Below are 19,560 nucleotides of genomic sequence, written 5' to 3'. Positions count from 1 at the left end.
CCGGGGGTAGGGGGAGGGTGCGGGGAGGCAGACGTTGCAGTAAGCTGAGCTCGAGCCACTGCTCTCCAGCCTGGGCGACAGAGTGCGACTCCGTCTCAAAAAATAAAAATCACCACCCTTCCTGCATGGGGGATTTGATATTTGCTCAGACCTCTGAGGCCATGGTCAGAGGCCTGGGTCACCTCAGGGAGACAATGGAATAGTCACAGGGGAGAGACTGAATCACTCACTGTGAAAATCGGTGTTTACCCACGTGGCTGAAATGTAAAAGAAATCACAACTGGACAAGGGAAGATAACCTTAAGACCTCCAGTAAACATGCCGCAGATTAAAAAAGAATTTCCAGGCTATTTGGGATTCTATGAAAAAACGTGTGTCCCTGCCCCATCCCTCCCTCCTCTTATCCATCCTACAGATAAGCTAAGTCAGACAAGAAGCCTCCAGCACCCCCTTGGTGGCACAGTTCAGTGATCACACGTTGTCCACTACATACTTTCTAAACTCCATTCTGCTTTCAGGGCCCTGTTATCTGGCCCCGTTTCCCTTCTGGGCTTTCATTCTACACCCTTCAATAAAAACTGGGGCCAGGCTGTTCCAACACACCAGCCTCCGAACCTGCCCTGCACAGTCAGCGCGCAGCGGTTAAGTGGTTTTGGAATCTGCTGATCTGGATTTGCCTCTTGGGAACAATATTACCTACTTCATAGGGTTGCTGTATCTATTAAAGGTGGTAACACACAAAAGGCACCTCTCTGGGCCCTATAATAAAAGCACATAAAGTGTTGGCTGTTATTATTCTCCTCACTTTTGCTGGCATTCCTTGTTTAGACACATCTAAATCCAGCCTCCCCCAGTCTCTCCTCTGACCTCAAGTGACAGCTCCACCTGAACCCTGCAGTTCTCACCTTGCACAATTCATTTGGTGGTCACCAAGTTGCCTTGTCTTAACCTTATGGACTTGGCCATAGTAAGCTCACATGTTGCTGGTGCTTGACTTGACTCAAAAGTTAACATGGGAAGGACAAAGCTTTGGACTTGGGAATTTGAGTTGGGTCCATTCCAATCATTTGGGTGAAAATTATTTGAAACTCTCACGCTAGGTCATGCAAATACTCCGCCCGTGAGACTGTGTATATTTCTAACTTTATATTGTGCCTGTGGTGCTATAGACAGATAAGTATTCCCACCAACTTCAAAAGCAGCTCCCTGCTTGAAGCAGCTCTGTGGGGGCATCAAACAAGAAGAAAAACAGGTTCCACATGTTTGAAGAATCTCATCTAAGTGAGGCGATGTTGAATCTCCTGTGAAAGGATTTTTCCCTTCATTTGTCTCTCTTATTCACGTTACATGAATCAATTTACCGTATGCCGAATCATCATTTTACATATCTTTGATAGCGGTTACGGGTTATCCCTTTATTTATGATTAAATGAAACAATGAACTCAGAGTAGACAAAGGTCCTTCTTCAACATGCAGCCTTTCACTTTTCACAAGAGACTTACTGGTCCATATGCGCTCAATTCTGACCTTAAGATGTGGTTCCCCACTCCCCATGTGGGTAAAAATCAGATCCCAATACTGTGTCCAAATGATCACTCTTCACTAACCATGCCTCGAGGATCTCTAGGCTCAAGAGCTATAAAACGTGCAGCACATCATAGTTTAAGCAAAGAAGGGTATGTGCAGAAAAAGTTGTGCAAGTATAGCAGGCTCCTCTCTAGAGAGAGAGATACTGTTAAAGCAACCATGACTTCTGTTTCCAACAAGAACTCATATAACTCCAGACAAGTAGCTGGGACAGAGCAACAATAATTTAAAAAGCATCAAGTTCCAGATAAGAAAAAGGAAACATAACTTCAAGGTCTAAGTATAGGGGGTATCCAAATGGTCAGATAAGTACTTCCTTTTGTAACCAATTGATTGTTTCTGCTATTAACGTCAATCCACCACCAGGCAGTATGACAGAGTATTTTCTGCTGAGTTCAAGTTTGTTGCAAGTGCTGTGTGCCTTCCAGTTCCTGGAGGGGCAGCTTACCATCTGTGACAATGACTTCTTCTTCCTCCTGGCTATTTAGGGCTCCTTGACCGTTCCGGGCTCCTTCCTGGCCATTCAGGTCACCCTCCTGGAGGCTGAGCTCGTCTTGCTCAGCTACGCCATTGATGGTGGACAGCTGACCATTCTTCTGTAGGAGCTATGAGAAAGACAAAGCCATAGAAACTTAATTTCGGTCCTCATGACCAAGTCAAGAAACAAGGCATTAACTTCCAGAATATAAAGCAGTGAAAGAAGAAATACAGAGAAAAGGAAGTTCAGAAACAATGAAGAGTTAAGTCTTATATTTGTCTGAAAGATCCAGCTACCTTACAAGCAGACAGGGCCTTGACAGGGAAAGTGTGCCCAGGAGCCATTCATCCACTCATTAATTCATTCATTGGAACACCAGACACATACACTCACCTTTCCAGACCTATTTCAGATACAAACATTAATAAATCAGATGTGTTTCCCAAAGCTTTGAGCTTACAAATTACTATGGAAGGCACACTTAAAAACCCCTTTTTTACTTTAAAATAATAAATAATGTTTCCTTGCGATTAGATGCAGGTTAAACATAATTGACTGAACAAGTCAGAAGGCAGACTTTTAAACAAATAATTACTAAACTGCAGTTGTGGAAACATCATAAAGGAGGCATACATAGAACAAATAATAATAAACAGAGCCCTTTTCATTAAAAACAAACAAACAAACAAACAAAAAACAAACCAGCCCTAACCAAGGCTGGGGGTGTCCAGGACTTCTCTGAGGAAGTAATGGTAAAGCTGAGACCTCATTTCCACAGGCAAGGGCTGCGTGAGAAAAGGGTAAAGGGTGTGCAGAGAAGGGAGGCCCCTTGGTGCGAAGGCCAGTGCTCCCAGAGCCCAGCGAGCAAACAAGACACATATAACACGTGCATTTGGGTCATTGCTTTTTCCTTAAAAATATTACTACAATGGTCATTTGCAATCCTCCCCACAGGATGCCCTATGCAATCAATGGCATCACTTTCAAAATCAGCAGGCATGGCCAGGTGAGGTGGCTCACGTTTGTAATCCCAGCACTTTGGGAGGCCAAGGCAGGCAGATCACGAGATGAGGAGTTCAAGACCAGCCTGGCCAACATAGTGAAACTCCGTCTCTACTAAAAATACAAAAAAATTAGCCAGGCATGGGGGCGCATGCCTGTAGTCCCAGCTACTCGGAAGGCTGAAGCAGGAGAATCACTTGAACCTGGAGGTGGATGTGGGAGGTGGAGGTTGCAGTGAGCAGCGATCGAGCCACAGCACTCCAGCCTGGGTGACAGAGCGAGAAAAACAAAAAACAAAAACAAAAAAACCTCACAAAATCAGCAGGCATGTAGGCATGCCCTTGGTCATATAATACTTTTTTTTTTTTTTTTTTTGAGATGGAGTCTCACTCTGTCACCCAGACTGAAGTGCAGTGGTGCGGTCTCGGTTCACTGCAACCTCCACCTCCCAGGTTCAAGTGATCCTCCTCCTGCCTCAGCTGCCCACATAGCTGGGATTAAAGGCGTGTGCCACCACGCCTGGCTAATTTTTGTATTTTCAGTAGAGACGTGGTTTTGCCATGTTGGCCAGGCCAGTCTCAGACTCCTGACCTCAAGTGATCCGCCCACCTCTGCCTCCCAAAGTGCTAGGATTACAGGTGTGAACCACCCGGCCCGGCCTGCTCTTGGTCATATTTTTAATCCTGAGAATATAGGTAAAAAAATTTTAAGCCAGTAGAAACAATGACCATTAGGAACCTAAATGTTTCAACATTGTAATATACAACAATGTTATATATACAGATATCTCATTTATCTTAAAACCAGCGTAGGCAACTGCTATTTCCATTTTATAATAATGACACTGGGACTCAAAGCAATTCTAGTGGGGTGGGGTTGTCTTGCCCCAGGTCACACAGCTCAGGAATGGGAGCATCATGGCCCGAAAACAGCTCTTGCCACCAACTATTTCCAGGGTTTTTCTGTTTAAGGCTCTCAACATAAAGATAGGTGCCATGTTTTGAAGCTCCTGTTACTACACACAACTATAAAATGACTTAAAGGGTATTCTAGGTCTGGAACAGGTCTGGAAAAGGTCTGGTACAGATCTGCATGCTACAAAGCAATCTCAGCTCCGCACTCGGTCTGACATCATTCAATCCTGCTTCCAGGCTAATGAATGACTCTGGCCACACCACTGACTCAAGACCCTGAACCCTGAAGGAACTGAGTTCAAGACATGCAATCCAGAAGCCGTGAGTTGTGCTAAATTGATTTCACCTGGCTGTTCTTGGCTCCCAGCAAGGCTGTCCTTCAACTGCATGAGCTTCCTCCTGAAATAATACCACTGTAGTTTAATACTTACCCTACAGATGGGATTGTTGGCTTCAAAATGCCCATGCTGAGTCCGTTTATTAAACAGAATACTCAGATTACATTTCCACTTAAAGTCTTCTCTTACCAAAATATGAAAGATGGGAATTTTAAATGAAACCTAAAGACAAAAGCAGGGGGTAGGGAATTGAGAAGGGGGTAGTGTGTCTCCACGAAGCCCATCAGCAAAAATGTCAGAGTATTTCTTTTTTTTTTTTGAGATGGATTTTCACTCTTGTCCCCCAGGTTGTGGTCCAATGGCGTGATCTTGGCTCACTGCAACATCCGCCTTTTGGGTTCAAGCGATTCTTCTGCCTCAGCCTCCTGAGTAGCTGGGATTACAGGCGCCTGCCACCATGCCCAGCTAATTTTTGTATTTTTAGTAGAGACGAGATTTCACGATGTTGGCCAGGCTGGTCTCCAACTCCTGATCTCAGTTGATCCTCCTGCCTCAGCCTCCCAAAGTGCTGGGATTACAGGCATGAGCCACTGTGCCCAGTCAAATGTCAGAGTATTTTAACTAAATATCATTGAGTATGTACACAGGACTTAGATTTGACTAATAACAGGAAGAAAAGTTGGGGGAGGAAAGCAGGAATCACATATTATTGTGGACTACATGGTAACCCAGTGAATCTTAAACCTAGAAACCGTTGACATAAACAGTTTCCTGATATGGCAAACTAAACAGGGAACATAAAAGAGCCATCTTAATACCTCAATTTCAAAGCAATAAACTTTGGTCAGTTGTGCCTCTTGTTTAGGAACCAGAACTCTGAAGTTCTATAGAGTTTAGGTTCTACAAACTACCTAAAATTATTGAAAAAATTATTATAATCTTTTGTGAATTGTCTAATCCAAGATATCTTTAGTTGGAGCCAAATTGAGTCTCTTTAAACATGAAGACTCTGTAGCACACAGGCACAAATTTCTGTCTACTCTTTTAGAAATGTTACCGAGCCGGGCACTGCGATGCGTGCTGTAGTCCCAGCACTTGGGAGACTGAGGCAGGAGGACTGCTTGAGCCCACAAGTTTGAGGCCAGCCTGGACAACATGGAGAGACCCTCGTCTCCAAATAAAACCATAATTTAAAAAAGAAATGTTACACTGGGCGCGGTGGCTCACACCTGTAATCCCAGCACTTTGGGAGGCCAAGGCGGGCAGATCATGAGGGCAGGAGATCGAGACCATTGTGGTTAACACGGTGAAACTCCGTCTCTACTAAAAATACAAAAAATTAGCCAGGTGTGGTGGTGTGTGCCTGTAGTCCCAGCTACTCAGGAGGCTGAGGCAGGAGAATCGCTTGAACCTGGGAGGTGGAAGTTGCAGCAAGCTGAGATCATACGCTCCAGCCTGGGCAACAGAGGGAGACTCTGTCTCCAAAAAAAATTAAAAAAAAAGAGATGTTACACATGCATAGCAAAGCACATTAGATGATAAAAAGAAGGACCCTTGAAAACGAGGTCAAATGCTAGACACCCTTATATCCTAAGTATCATAATGAATGCATTACGAGATAGTAATTTTCAGTAACCACAGGGTAACTGTCCCTACTTGCGAAAGGCACTAGATACATTATTAACTTCGGAAGAAAACAATTTATGACAGTGACGTTACTGAACCTGAGTTTTGAGTCTATTTTACTGTGAATAGCTTGCATCCCCCCAGGGTACCCAAGCTTTGACCTGAAGGGTGATGTCTCAGGTGAGCTTTCAGAGCCCATGAGGCACCAACACTCCACACAAAATGGGACTTCATTCCTAGTCAGACTGTCACATTCAGACATGTCTACACTTTTGCAAACCCCACGTGTTGTTAAAGATGGATAATTCCCTTTATTTCACTCCAAATCAGAAGTGTTTTTGTTTTTTCTCCCATCCCCAAACCATCTAAATAATTCACACCATTGTTAAAAATTCAGGGCCTTCTGATAGTTATCAATAAGTTAGTCACCTCAAATCAGAGGATTTCAAACCCACATTCATTTAAGTCTTTCCCATGTTTTCTACGTGTATATATATAGGCAAAGCATTCACTTAAAAAATAATGGGGAAGACGTGTTATTTTATGACCTGATGGTTTCATACGTTGTGGATACACTTCTTCATCAATAAACATGCACCTTGCTTCCCTTCAATCAGTCTCTCTTTTCCCTGTAACTCAAATGGCCACAGAAGACAGGATTTACACACAGCTCTGCCCAGAGAGACCCTGAAAGATGCAGACACAACATAGTGGCACATGGGATGGGAGGTTGTGGAGCCAGATGGGATTCGGTGGAGCCAGATGGGATTCGAGGGCCACCCATTTCAAGGAGGAAAGTAACATTGGGACTTAACTGTTATCAAACAAGAAAGAAGGAGGAAATGTGTATTTCACTTTTTCTTCCCCGAAGCTTTATCCATCCACCCTGAACTTAGTTTTATAAATAGTTATTTCTTTCGAGATGAGAACTAGACTTGAAAGACACGCTCCTTACACTTAAACATGGTAAGCAGCAGAAAACCTATTTTCCCACTGGATTTGTGCTTCAAAAAGCACAAATGCCTCCTTTGAACAAATCAAAACCCTAAATGTTTTCAAGCTTATATCCTTTGAGTGGGTCAGCCAGAGTTTATTCCCATGAAGTATATTCCACATGACAACTAAACAAGCTGTTAAAAAAAAAAAAGACCCTAAAAACCTCAAATGTTTCCAGCAACAGTGTTTTCCTCTCATTTCTGTAAGAACAACAACCAAGAATGTCCAAGTGGTAGCCAAGGCACCACAGAAAAACTAAGAGACTTCTCCATCCACTTCCTTCTCCACAGGATTGCACAGCTTTCTGGGGCCCTCCTTTGCAGAGTAAGAAACAAGAGTACCAGGCTCTTTAATGAAGTTGTAAAATGATGAGCCCTTGACAGCTGTCAGGATGCCGGAGGCAGAGGATGTAAGCCAACTAAAGCAACTCTTTTCACTGCAGAAGTGATACTCCCGGATCTACATGCTCATTGGATGACCGGGTGCAAGTGGCCCAGCACTCCCGCAGTTCACACGTAGACGAGGCTCCAACAGGGCAATTCGTTCCACCCAGAGCAGCACGACCAAGAAGCAAATCTGTAAGTGGCCTTCATGGGAAGGAACCAGAAGCCAACATAACCAGGACACACCCACACATGATCAGAATTGAAGATGATCTGGAAGGAATTTTAAATCCCATGACAAACTTGTAAAGAAACCTCTTCACTGTGTTTTATCCTTCATTCTAATAGAAAGCGTTTTGAAAGCAAATCTTTAAAAATGTCAAACAGAAAAAAATGAAAACCAGAGTATAAATCAGTAAACAATATCCCTGGAAGGCAATTTGGAAATAGGGATAGAATTTTAACTATGCAAACCCGTTAGCTACACCATGCCATTCTAATAGATATGGCATTACATATTTATGATGTGCAACACATAATAACTTATAATAGGATTGGCCATGGTGCCTTATGCTAATAATTCCAGCACTTTGAGTGTCTGAGGCAGGAGAATTGCTTTAGGCCAGGAGTTCGAGACCAGCCTGGGCAACAAAGAGAAACCTAGTCTCTACAAAGAAAAAATAAATAAGTACTAAATACTTTATAATAGCAAAAAGTACAAAAACAAACAAACAAAAAAACACTTAAATGTCTATCAGTAGAGGAGAGTAGTTAAATTATGAGACGTCCATGCAATAGACAGCATCAAAAGCTATGCAGATCAATTTAGACACACTCATGGGTGAAGATGTCCCCAGTTTAAGGGGGAAAAGAAGCAAGCTGCTGAGAATATTTGATTGTTTTATGTGTTTAAAACCAAACCAAACAAAAATAAACCACTAACAAAGAGGGAGAGGAAGAGGAAAAGGGAGAGCGAAAAGGAGTCAATGTTTGTATAAGCATTTTTTAAAAGTCTGGAACGATATGTACCAAATCTTTAATAATGGCTACCTCTATGGCACTGTTATTGTTTGGTTTTGTCCTTTTAGAGGGAGATTGGGAGAACAGACGTGGTTTCCTTTTTACTCACTTTATCATTGTAAAAGTGAAAACACATTGAACCCTAAAACTCATAGCTTCTTAGGCTTCAAGCATGTTAATAACCTGACTTGCCAGGGTTCATAAATCTCTTAAGATCATCTAAGGCAACAGGTCACACTGCTGGAGCTTTAACTCCTCTGTTTATATCATCGCCAAATGTAAATAGCATATTAATGTCCTCAGCTAAGCCATTCATCAAAAACATTGACCAGGACAGAGCCAAGCATATCACAGTTCTACAGCAGACCACTCCAGGCTCCTGACAGAGAACACATCTATCCTATGCATTATGTACTCATTTCACAAGGGTGTTTCATATACATTTGCTTCCACCTTAAGGAAGTTACTTTCACGACCTTGAGCACATTTCTTGCCTACCTCATATCTTCCCCGTTCTCTGTAAAATGGAGTTAATAATTCATTTTTAGGCTGGTCCGATGATAATGGGTTATCAGAAATTAACATCAGTGTTACTAAAGTTGGTATACAACCCCACACTGCTAAACCTGACTGGCTTTTAAAATAGAGAAAAAAAAAAGAATTCATTTTTCTTTTTTTGAGACAGAGTCTCACTCTGTCACCCAGGCTGGAGTGCAGTGGTGTGATCTCAGTTCACAGCAACCTCCGCCTCCTGGGTTCAAGTGATTCTCCCGCCACAGCCTCCTGAGTAATTGGGATTACAGGCAAGTGCCATCACACCTGGCTAATTTTTTTGTATTTTTAGTAGAGACGGGGTTTCACTATGTTGGTCAGGTTGGTCTCGAACTCCTGACCTTAAGTGATCCACCCGCTTTGGCTTCCCAAAGTGTTGGGATTATAGGCGTGAGTCACCTCGCCTGGCCAAGAATTCATTTTTATATGCCTCAAAGAATATTTGAAACATCACCAGGCACATATTAAGTTCTTAATAAGTCAACCATTAACATAAATTTTAGCTGTCTTTGTTATATTATTTGTTAACAATAATTGTGGGCTTGGGAATTACTTGTTCCATGCCTTGTGTGTTCCTCTCTAAAATGAAAGCTCTGGGAGTTGTTACCTGTGTTCTTCCTGCTCTGCACTCAACAATAACACCTGGCAAATGGCAAAGGCGTCTAATCTTTCTGATTTTCTAGGTCTGGGCAGGACAAAGCGGGTAAAGGTGGTTTATATAAAGGTCTAAATGGAGGAGGGCCGTCTGTGATTTTTCTTTTCTTTTCTTTTTAAACTATAGAAGGCATGGGGGAAACAGAAGATAGCACAGCACGTACAAGGTCTTGGTTAGAGTCCAAAAGCTCCTCTCAGCTATGGAACTTTACCTCTGAGCTCATTTTCCCAGTTACAAACTGAGACTAATACTGTCTCTGTTTTTGGATTGTGTGAAATTCAAATGAAATCATATCGGGGGAAATTCTCTTTCTAAATAGAAAAGCACTCAGCAGCCATTTTATGAGACTTGGTCCATTTGATCAAATCAAGGTCGATGTGCTATCCCAGTACTTTCCAGCCCTTATCTCACACTATGGTCACCTTTTATAAATGGTCCTTGTGTTTCTGTTAAGGAGGGTTTCAAAGGAGGCAGCATTTGGTTTGAGTCCGAGATGTGAAATGATAAGAGAATCCAACAAGATTAGACACAGCTTGGTAGAAGCGACACATCTCACTATACACACACACACACACACACACACACACACACACACACATCCCAGGACATACATTCATACGGGGCTGCACATCAAGACATGGGGTGTGGCTATAGGTAACATGGCCGTGGCTTTGAAATCACAGACTTGCTCACAGGAAAAGAAAAGAAGACACAGTAGCCTATTTTTTTTTTTTGAGACAAAGTCACACTCTGTCCCCCAGACTGGAGGACAGTCGCACAGTCTTGGCTCACTGCAACCTCCACCTCCTGGTTTCAAGTGATTCTCCTGCCTCAGCCTCCTGAGTAGCCGGGATTACAGGTGCACGCCACCACGCCTGGCTAATTTTTCTATCTTTAGTAGAGATGGTTTCACCATGTTGGTCAGGCTGGTCTTGAACTCCTGACCTTGTGATCCGCCCGCCTTGGCCTCCCAAAGTGCTGGGATTACAGGTGTGAGCCACCGTGCCCGGTCCATAGTAGCGTTTTTTTCCCTGAGGTTCCTGGTTGGTTCAAATCCTCAGGTTGCTAGGGCAAGTGATCCTGCCCCCACAACACACACACACACACACACACACACACACAGCTGTGTGGTGTGTATCAGTGAGTCCACCCATCAGTGTAACTCAAAGAGCTATCATTAAGACTGATGATTTATTTCACACAAGTCAATGGCTATAGCTCCAATTGGTGTACTCACTCTAAAATTAAATACTTCAAACAGCAATCCAGACTGGCAAAAAACAAAAAAACAAACAAAAAACCTTTTATTTCAACCTAGGCATACAATGTATTTTCCAATGTATATTTAAATTTCCAGAAGTAGGCTGAAAATAAGATGGAGGCTAAATGCAGAAATGTATTATTCCATTGGTGATCCAGATCTATGAGAACTTTAGATGAACAATAGCCCTAATTTTTATGAGGGAACTGGATCGAATTCTTTAGTTTCTCCATTCCTTCCCCGACACTGTCATGCCTTCCAAGAAGTTCAGCCTGAAGATGCTGCATCTCAGTTCTCTGAGACGCAGAAATAAACCTTATTAAAACCTCAGTGTTAAAGCTATTTTAAAGAGGCTTTCTTTAAGAGTGTAAAACATTACTGTTAATTCTGTAGAGAATGGCAAGAAAATGATTGTTACTTTATTTTATTTTATTTATTTATTTTTGAGATGGAGTCTCGCTCTGTCTCTTAGGCTGGAGTGCAGTTGCATGATTTCGGCTCGCTGCAACTTCCACCTCCCGGGTTCAAGCGACTCTCCTGCCTCACCCTCCTAAATAACTGGGATTACAGGTGTGTGCCACCACACCTGGCTAATTTTTGTATTTTTAGTAGAGATGGGGTTTTGCCACATTGGCCAGGCTGGTCTTAAACTCCTGACCTCAGATGATCCGCCCACCTCAGCCTTCTAAAGTGTTGGGATTTCAGGCGTGAGCCACCGCACCTGGCCGATGTGATTTTTAATTAGCTCAGTATATATAATAAGCACTGCTAAGGCAATCAGGAATATACGTTTATATTCCATGAATTTAAAAAAAGATTTAAGGCAGTCTGCAAAAGAAAAATAGGAGGAGGCCTTTTAACTAGCAAGGTTTTTAAAAGAGAGAAAATGAACTGCTTATCGGGTTTCAGAGGTATTATCAAAGCATGGAGTCAAAAGCTCTCTCCAACCACATGAAACTGAGAAGAGGATGCATCCCGGGGAGGGCGTGATTGCGGCGATCTCTAAAAATAAGAAGCCCTTATCTCTGAGAAATTGACCTCCAGAGCTCTCTTCCTGCTGCCAGTTTTCCTCAGGGAAGAGGCAGCGGGTCCTCTTGAGGGTGGCAGCAGGTCCCAGGTCTTAACCTACAGATGCCATGAAGCCTCTGATCTTTAAATAAAGCCACTGATGGTTTTAAATTTCATGATATTTCTTTCCACCCCGTATATTCAGCAAAACAAAACCAACCACCCAAAAAAATCCCCTTACTGCTTGGTGACATCACTGTAAGCTCGACTGAGTTCATTTGAAGGACTCAGAAAAGGGGGTGAACATCTCCTCACCGTCACCCACAGTCCCTGTGGCCCCTTCCCTCCAGCTCCAGAGGACGAAAACAACAGGGCCCAGCTGTCCGAACCGCACGTGTCCTACCACACTTTATCCTGCAGGTCTTCATTCCAAGATAGGGTTTAGAGCCTACACTACATCATCCCACCAACTGCCGAGTAAGATCTATTCACCCGACAGCAACATTTATCCACTTTCAATACCTGATTGGCTTAGACCAGCTTTGTCATGCTGTCACATTCGTTGAACTAATTTAATTTAATCCTAGTGCAAAAGTTCTAATTTTCAGAAAGCCAATATTAATTTTATTTTGGGTTTGAAATGCAGCGCTTACTATTTAAGGAAGGCAGCTGGAACGGTTTCCGCGCAGCACAAGGACTTGTGGGCCCGTGAGTGCTGCTTGGTGAGGGGTATAAATACCAGATAGAGAGTTTCTTGCCTCTGTCTACAAATCCCAAATTTTCATGTTTCTTCTCATTTTCAGTAAAATTCATGAAAATTAGTTAACCATAATTTCAGGAGAAATAACCCAAACTCATCTTTGGACATGAGAAAGAATGATCGCTAAGAGAGATCCACCAAAATCATCAGCTTGCTTTTAGCATGCAAAATTAATTCCATTGAACATTAATATTCAAATTGTTGGATGTCTTAGAAAATAATGTATCTCACTTTGCTTATGGAAACTCCAAAGGACTGTCCACTACAGGTGAACTCATTTTATTAGGAATGTTGTCTACAGATTAGGCCTCTAAATTCTTGAAGTTCGGTGTTTATCAAACTGGTATCCGAGAGCATGAGCATACTGGGTGTACCGACACCAGCATATCAGGCATTATCTCAGAAGTGTTCTGTGCTCCAGGTTAGCTTGGGAAACTCTGAGGTGGACACGGTTAAGCAGATTTACTTAGAATTTAAAAACTCCTTAATGTGCATTCTGAATCTCTAAGGAGAAAATCACTGCATTTTCTAAAAATGAGTTCCTCATGGAACCCTCTCCGAGTCACATCTACTAACATCCCCCATAACTAAAGACACTATGGATGCATGCAGTTATGTTTCAACGCACAACACTTCAGTCAAGTATTCCTCCACTTTATAAAATGTTATAGTTGTTTTTAAAAGTATTAAAACTCCCAAGTTCTCTGGGAAAGTATGTGAAAGAAAACAAAGCACTCTAAATCTGGTTAGGTGGGAGATCAACCATGCTGATTTCAGGCAAAGGGAATTTATAAGATCTCTGCTGGAGATGGGGGCAATAAAAAGCACCACCTACCAATGACAGCAATTCACTGCATGAAGATGGCCTGCCAGAATTCCATTCTGTGAAATGCCTACCTTGTAATGTTGGCAAACCCCACAGCATTTGGGTCTTAGGACAGAGAGAAGCTCATTAAATCCAACTGGAAGAAAAACCTGTGAATCCTAGACCAAGTCTCTGACACAACCAGTATCTTCCTCTCTGTGGACACTGTGGACGGTAATTACAGGACACGGGGCATCCCTGGTGCCCCCCTCCACCCCCAACACCAAGAAATGTGTACCTCCCCTGAGGCGGTGGTGATAACATTCCTGGTTAAGAACCACTACTCACAGCCTCATAGAACCAGTAAAGAACTTTAGGCCAAGCACGGTGGCTCACACCTGTAATCCCAGCACTTTGGGAGGCCGAGGTGGGTGGATCACAAAGTCAAGAGATTGAGACCATCCTGGCCAACATGGTGAAACCTCGTCTCTACTAAAAATACAAAAATTAGCTGGGTGTGGTGGCACTGGCCTATAGTCCCAGTTACTGGGGAGGCTGAAGCAGGAGAATCGCTTGAACCTGGGAGGTGGAGGTTGCAGTGAGTTGAGATTGCGCCGCGCTCCAGCCTGGTGACAGAGCAAGACTTCGTATCAAAAAAAAAAAAACAAAAAAGAAAAGAAGAACAATTCCAAGGCTGAACCTGAAGAATTGTATTCTTTTTTTCCCCTAAGGTACTTTAAACCAAGAAAATGCATCTCTTCTTAATTATGCTGGATCCATGATACAATCGAACACAGACCTTAGGCATGTGAGCCATGGTTGCACTGGGTGTCCACGCAGGGAAGAAGACTATGTAATCCAGCAATTCCAAGGATTCTTGTGTTAAGGACAGGGAATAAGCCCGATACCATGTTACTTACTCTCCCCTTAAGCTTCAAAGGAATACTGGAGTTCTGGGTTTAACAAAAAAGCACCTGACTTCTCCTGATTAGTTATTTGACTTTGGGTCCCAGATCATGTCAAGTTACACAGCACAGAATACAGACCCCTAGAGCTAGAGCTTTATATTCCAGTGTCATGACCTACATCGTGAATGTCTAAGACAAGTTCCTCACCACCCACTGCTCTGAGCTGTTGCATCTACCAGCTGTCCCAGGCAAATTAATTACCATCTTGACTTCTTGGACTTCCACAGATTCTAATTGCAAAACAAGCAAAATGTTATTGTGAATAGTTAGAATAATAAAAATAAATCACCTCAAAACACATTTCTGACAATTCTGGCAATTCTCACGACTAGTTTTTTCTGGGACCCTGCACCAGCAAATTCATTTCAGGTTTTATCTATAGCATAAGTGGAAGTCAAGATCTCAGTTCTTACTTAATTCCTACACACCACTTCATATTCAAGTAATTACTCTCACGTTAAGTGGCTGCTTCTCTCAAAGGAATCCTCATTTGGTAGTAAAATAATTACATCACATCCTTGCTTAGAAATCTGATAATACCAAATGTTTTGAAATCCACTGTGTACCACAGAAAGGCTAAATAGTTTTTGAGTCCAAGAGATAAACAATTTCGACAGAGGAGGAAACCAGCGTTATCCCAAGTAAAGTCTCGCTTTTAAAGTTCAAAAATTTTAGAGGCTAATATTACTTCTTCTAATCATAGGTGTGTCCCTAAGACAGGAGTATCTGAAATTCCACGACAGAGGCAATCAGACATGAAAAATATGTAGTGCCTAAACACTGCACAACTGTCACCTGCTTATGGGGAAAAAGGCAGAGATGGGCAACAGGAAGACACAAGATGGTCTCATAAAAAGCTCTTCTCCCATCCTGAGAAGGGATGTTTGTTTGGTTTGTGTTAGGCAGCCCTAGGCAGCACACATCAGCGCAAGCATCTCACAGGCTCTTCACCATGCTGACAGCTGCAATACGGGAGGTGGAGACAGAAGTTTACTCCAAACTTTGCCAAAACAGGCAACATATTACCATTCAATGAGGAGGATAATTGAGACCCCTGTCGAAGTGAAATACAGTCAGCCTTCCATATCTGCAGTTCCTCATCCTGTAAATACTATCTTTTCAATCCTTGGTTGGTTGAAGCTGAGGATAGGGAACCCCTGGGTCCAGAGGGCAAACTGTGGGACTTGTGAGCATCCTTGTATTTTGGTACCAACATGGGTGGGAGGGTTCTGGAACCAATTCCTCTAAGATACTGAATGACAACTGTATTACACACTATCTGCAAATTTGTGGCTATACTGCCTTTGAAACAGATTGCTTAAACTGATTGCTGATTTTTAACTAAAAACCCAGTTAGAATGTATTGCCCATCCCATTGCAACTTCATTTCTAAATCCATGCTCCATTCGACTGAAAGAGAAAAAGAACAAGCAAAATTGCTTGTCTCCTTTTCAGTAGAATGCACTTGGTTTGCAAAGATGACCTAAGATAATGTGATTTAGCCAAGAATCAACAGTTACTGTCCCATTATGTTCAACTCCAAATATTTGTAGCACAATCACCAAAATGTATGACACAGAATGAAAAAGCAGCAAATTTTGAATCCACAAACAAGTGTCCTGTGTTTGCTAAAGAGCATCTATGGGAATTAGCAGATGGAGGCTGAATTCTAAACTGCTTTTCAATGGAAATGTCTCTGCCTCACAGGCTCCTTTCTGAAGCCTGCTAGGCAGAGGGCTCCACTGCCAGAACCTCTGCTGGCCGCAGCATTCAAGAGAGAAGGCACTGCACATGGAAAGAAGGGAAAGAGGCCACAAGTCAGCTGGCTGGGGGTGAGCTATGTTAAGCCATCCCAAGGGACTTTGAGAAATGCCTCCTTATATGTGAAAAAAACTCAAGAAAGTTTCCTATACACTGTGGCATCCATCGGTTACTTAATAAAGTCATTAAACATTTAGCTCTGATAATGGACTTGCAGATGCCATGGTGGAGAATCCATTTAGGGTCTGTGGATGCTTAATAGCAAAATTAAAATGATAAATTGAAATGGGTTTCTCTGACGTGTGTGCTTAGCTCCGTGCGCCACAGCATACAAGCAGCCTCCTGCATACCAAAGTAAGTGACGCGAATCCAGCCCTGCCGATGCCTGAGCACAGCCAGTGTTTATCAGTCAGCTCCGAGGAAAACAGGGACTTCGCCTAGGCCCACTGATTCCTAAGGGGCAGGCAACGGCAAGACCCCTTGTTAGCTGGTAATGATCCTACCGGGCTTCTCCGGATCCAGCGTAGCCCAGGACAGAGCACGATTTGCAAACCCACCCATGAGAGGAAATCTCAGCTGAGCCACGCATTAGCTGTGAGACATGTGGGCAAATTTCTCATCCTCTGAGCCTATAGAAGGAGGGGTAATACTTTTTTGGGGCTGTTGTTGTGGTTATATCCAAACCCAATTAAGTCAGAATCTCTGGGAAAGGGACCCACGTATTAGTAGTTTCTAAGGCTCTCCCAGGTAATTCCAATGGGCAGCCGCTGTCTGAAATGCATGATACTGACCAAGGGAACCTGACAGGTGGTGAAGGGGACGTTGGATGAGGTGATCTACAGCAACTGGAGACCAGCTCTCAAAAGGAAAGTAAATCAGAAAGCAGCTCCGTTTACGTGCAGAGAGGGGGAGTTTCTACACAGTTATGGTTACAGGGAGAAGCCAGAAGGACTAACTTCTGAGGAAGAGGAGGGGATTTGGTAGGGGAGAGGGCAAGAGGTTAAAAACAAGAATCAGGGCTGGGCGAGGTGGCTCACACCTGTAATCCCAGCACTTTGGAGGCCGAGATGGGTGGATCACCTGAGGTCGGGAGTTGGAGACCAGCCTGACCAACATGGAGAAACCCCATCTCTATTAAAAATACAAAATGAGCTGGGAGTGGTAGTGCATTCCTGTAATCCCAGCTACTCGGGAGGCTGAGGCAGGAGAATCGCTTGAACCTGGGAGGCAGAGGTTGCAGTGAGCCGAGATCACGCCATTGCACTCCAGCCTGGGCAATACGAGTGAAACTCTATCTCAAAAAAAATAAAATAAAATAAAGAATCTGGTGAAGGCTGGGAACCATCAGTGAGGGGATGGGAGACGAAGCTGACCTGTGAGAGGTGAAAGGTCTTTGACGAGTCCTAACTGAACTCCAGGGCCTCACTGCCAGGGGTCAATCTCCTTGGCTTCAGATTTTTTGAGGAGCACCCAATGGCATGGATGTCTAAGTGGAGAAAGATTGTAGTTGGGTGAGGGATGTGCTAGGAGAATGAGATGACAGTGAGTGGTTCTTCTCCGTTCTGTCTGGCCCAGTCACCTGGGCCTGGGCTCGTCATGATGTCCAACTGATGCCCCTGTGGAGCCTTCCACCCACCCTCCCTGTAGGGTGTGCAGCGAAGATGTTGGCCTTTCCAGACGCTGCCCAGTCTTCCTATCCTCCAAAATGGCCCCTGATCAAGCTACCTGAATTCAGTGGAGAAGGAACTCAACAATACTAGTCCCTATAAGCATTAACAGGTGCCAGAATAATGTTTCCCATAAAGAAACGATGACTATTCTAAGAACACATTTGTGTTAGTCCACACAATTCTCCAGTCTCAAAAGGACGCTTCCAAACCATCTTGTTCAGATGCCTCTTCCCATTGGATGTTTGACCTTCTAAACACGAAAGTGTATCAAAACAAAACAAAAGCAAAACGCCAGCCATAACCATGCTAGTCATCATGTTACCCAAGGAGGAAAAAATTACAATCCAAGTTCCATAACGGAAGGATCTGCAAGTTAAACATCTCTCAGCCTTTGCTTTGAATGAGCTAAGAGCCAAGCTAAAACCTCACAAGGGAAAGTGACATCTGCAAAAGCCCACCACCCTCTCTTGACAAAGTTAAGCTGGTGACAGGGTCTCTATTCAAAAGCCCTGTGCTTCCTTTCTCTTACGGGCCAGCATAGAATGTATTGATCAAGACATTCTAAGAAAGACAAATAATAGCTCTAGTTTCTCTTCTTTCTTATTTCCTGGTTTCACAAAATTACTCTATAGAACAGTTATGTTGCATACCTTGCAATCTTCTTATCAAGACCTTACTCTACTGAGAAAAAAAGGGAGAGCGTTTCTTAAGAAGTGACTATATATGAGAGGCAAAGCCCTATGGAAACCACATCAACCACAAGATGGATTTTTGGCTTTTTGCTTTTTTGTTTGGCTGGTTGGTGTTTGCTACCAAATCTATTTTCTCATACTTCTCCTTCTGAGACACGCAGGCTGGTTACAATATTCACTACTACATAACCTAACGCTCTCAAAATCAGTCCTAATTAAAAATACATTCACTGTCTAGCCAAGTATGGTGAGTTTGCAGAGGACCTTGAAGCTGCATAACCACCTCTCTCAACATTAGGGGTGGAGAATATCAGTTTGAATCTCCCCATCTGCACTCAAGGGCTGGCTAGTGTTGGTTCTGTTGGAGAAGGGCAGTGACTGTGAACTTGACATTCATCTCTCACAGCATGTTTTCAGCAATTCTGGTGATTTGGGATTTGTTGCAAATTTTAAAACGAAAAGAAAAACCTATGTCCTGCAATGTCTACTAAAAACAAAAATCCTCCAGAAAAAAAATACAAGCCTCAGGTGAAAGCACTTGCAGTATGTACTGACTATGGCTTGAATAAGTGATCTTACACAAGCGCGTTTTCCATTCTAACAGGAATCCATTAACCTCATTTATAAATCACAAGTTATAGCTGTCAAAATAGCTTTTAGAGCTGCCAGCTGTTACAGAGCGCATCTAGCGATGCCATTAATCCTTTAATTTTTAGCTTCATCAGTAATAGAGTGGAACACAGACCAGGACTCGTTCCCCATACAAGCACACTTGAAAAATGTGGTCCTGGCCGGGCGCGGTGGCTCAAGCCTGTAATCCCAGCACTTTGAGAGGCCCAGACGGGCGGATCACGAGGTCAGGAGATCGAGACCATCCTGGCTAACACAGTGAAACCCCGTCTCTACTAAAAAATACAAAAAAAACTAGCCAGGCGAGGTAGTGGGCGCCTGTAATCCCAGCTACTCGGGAGGCTGAGGCAGGAGAATGGCGTAAACCCGGGAGGCGGAGCTTGCAGTGAGCTGAGATCCGACCACAGCACTCCAGCCTGGGGGGCAGAGCGAGACTCCGTCTCAAAAAAAAAA

At 43.3% G+C, this 19,560-nt stretch overlaps 1 protein-coding gene across 1 annotated transcript in view; it reads right to left on the bottom strand.

Annotated features, from left to right (window-relative positions):
* AKAP12 (A-kinase anchoring protein 12) overlaps positions 1 to 19,560 on the bottom strand; it is a 121,193-nt gene that overhangs the window by 51,447 nt on the left and 50,186 nt on the right. The window contains exon 2 of the mRNA XM_023206148.1: positions 2,037 to 2,193. Coding sequence (XP_023061916.1) covers positions 2,037 to 2,193 — 157 coding nt within the window. The remainder of the gene's footprint in view (positions 1 to 2,036; positions 2,194 to 19,560) is intronic.

Source organism: Piliocolobus tephrosceles, chromosome 5, assembly GCF_002776525.5.
Source record: "Piliocolobus tephrosceles isolate RC106 chromosome 5, ASM277652v3, whole genome shotgun sequence".
In the NCBI taxonomy this organism is placed as follows: domain Eukaryota; kingdom Metazoa; phylum Chordata; class Mammalia; order Primates; family Cercopithecidae; genus Piliocolobus; species Piliocolobus tephrosceles.
This window is presented reverse-complemented; position numbering and strand designations above follow the sequence as displayed.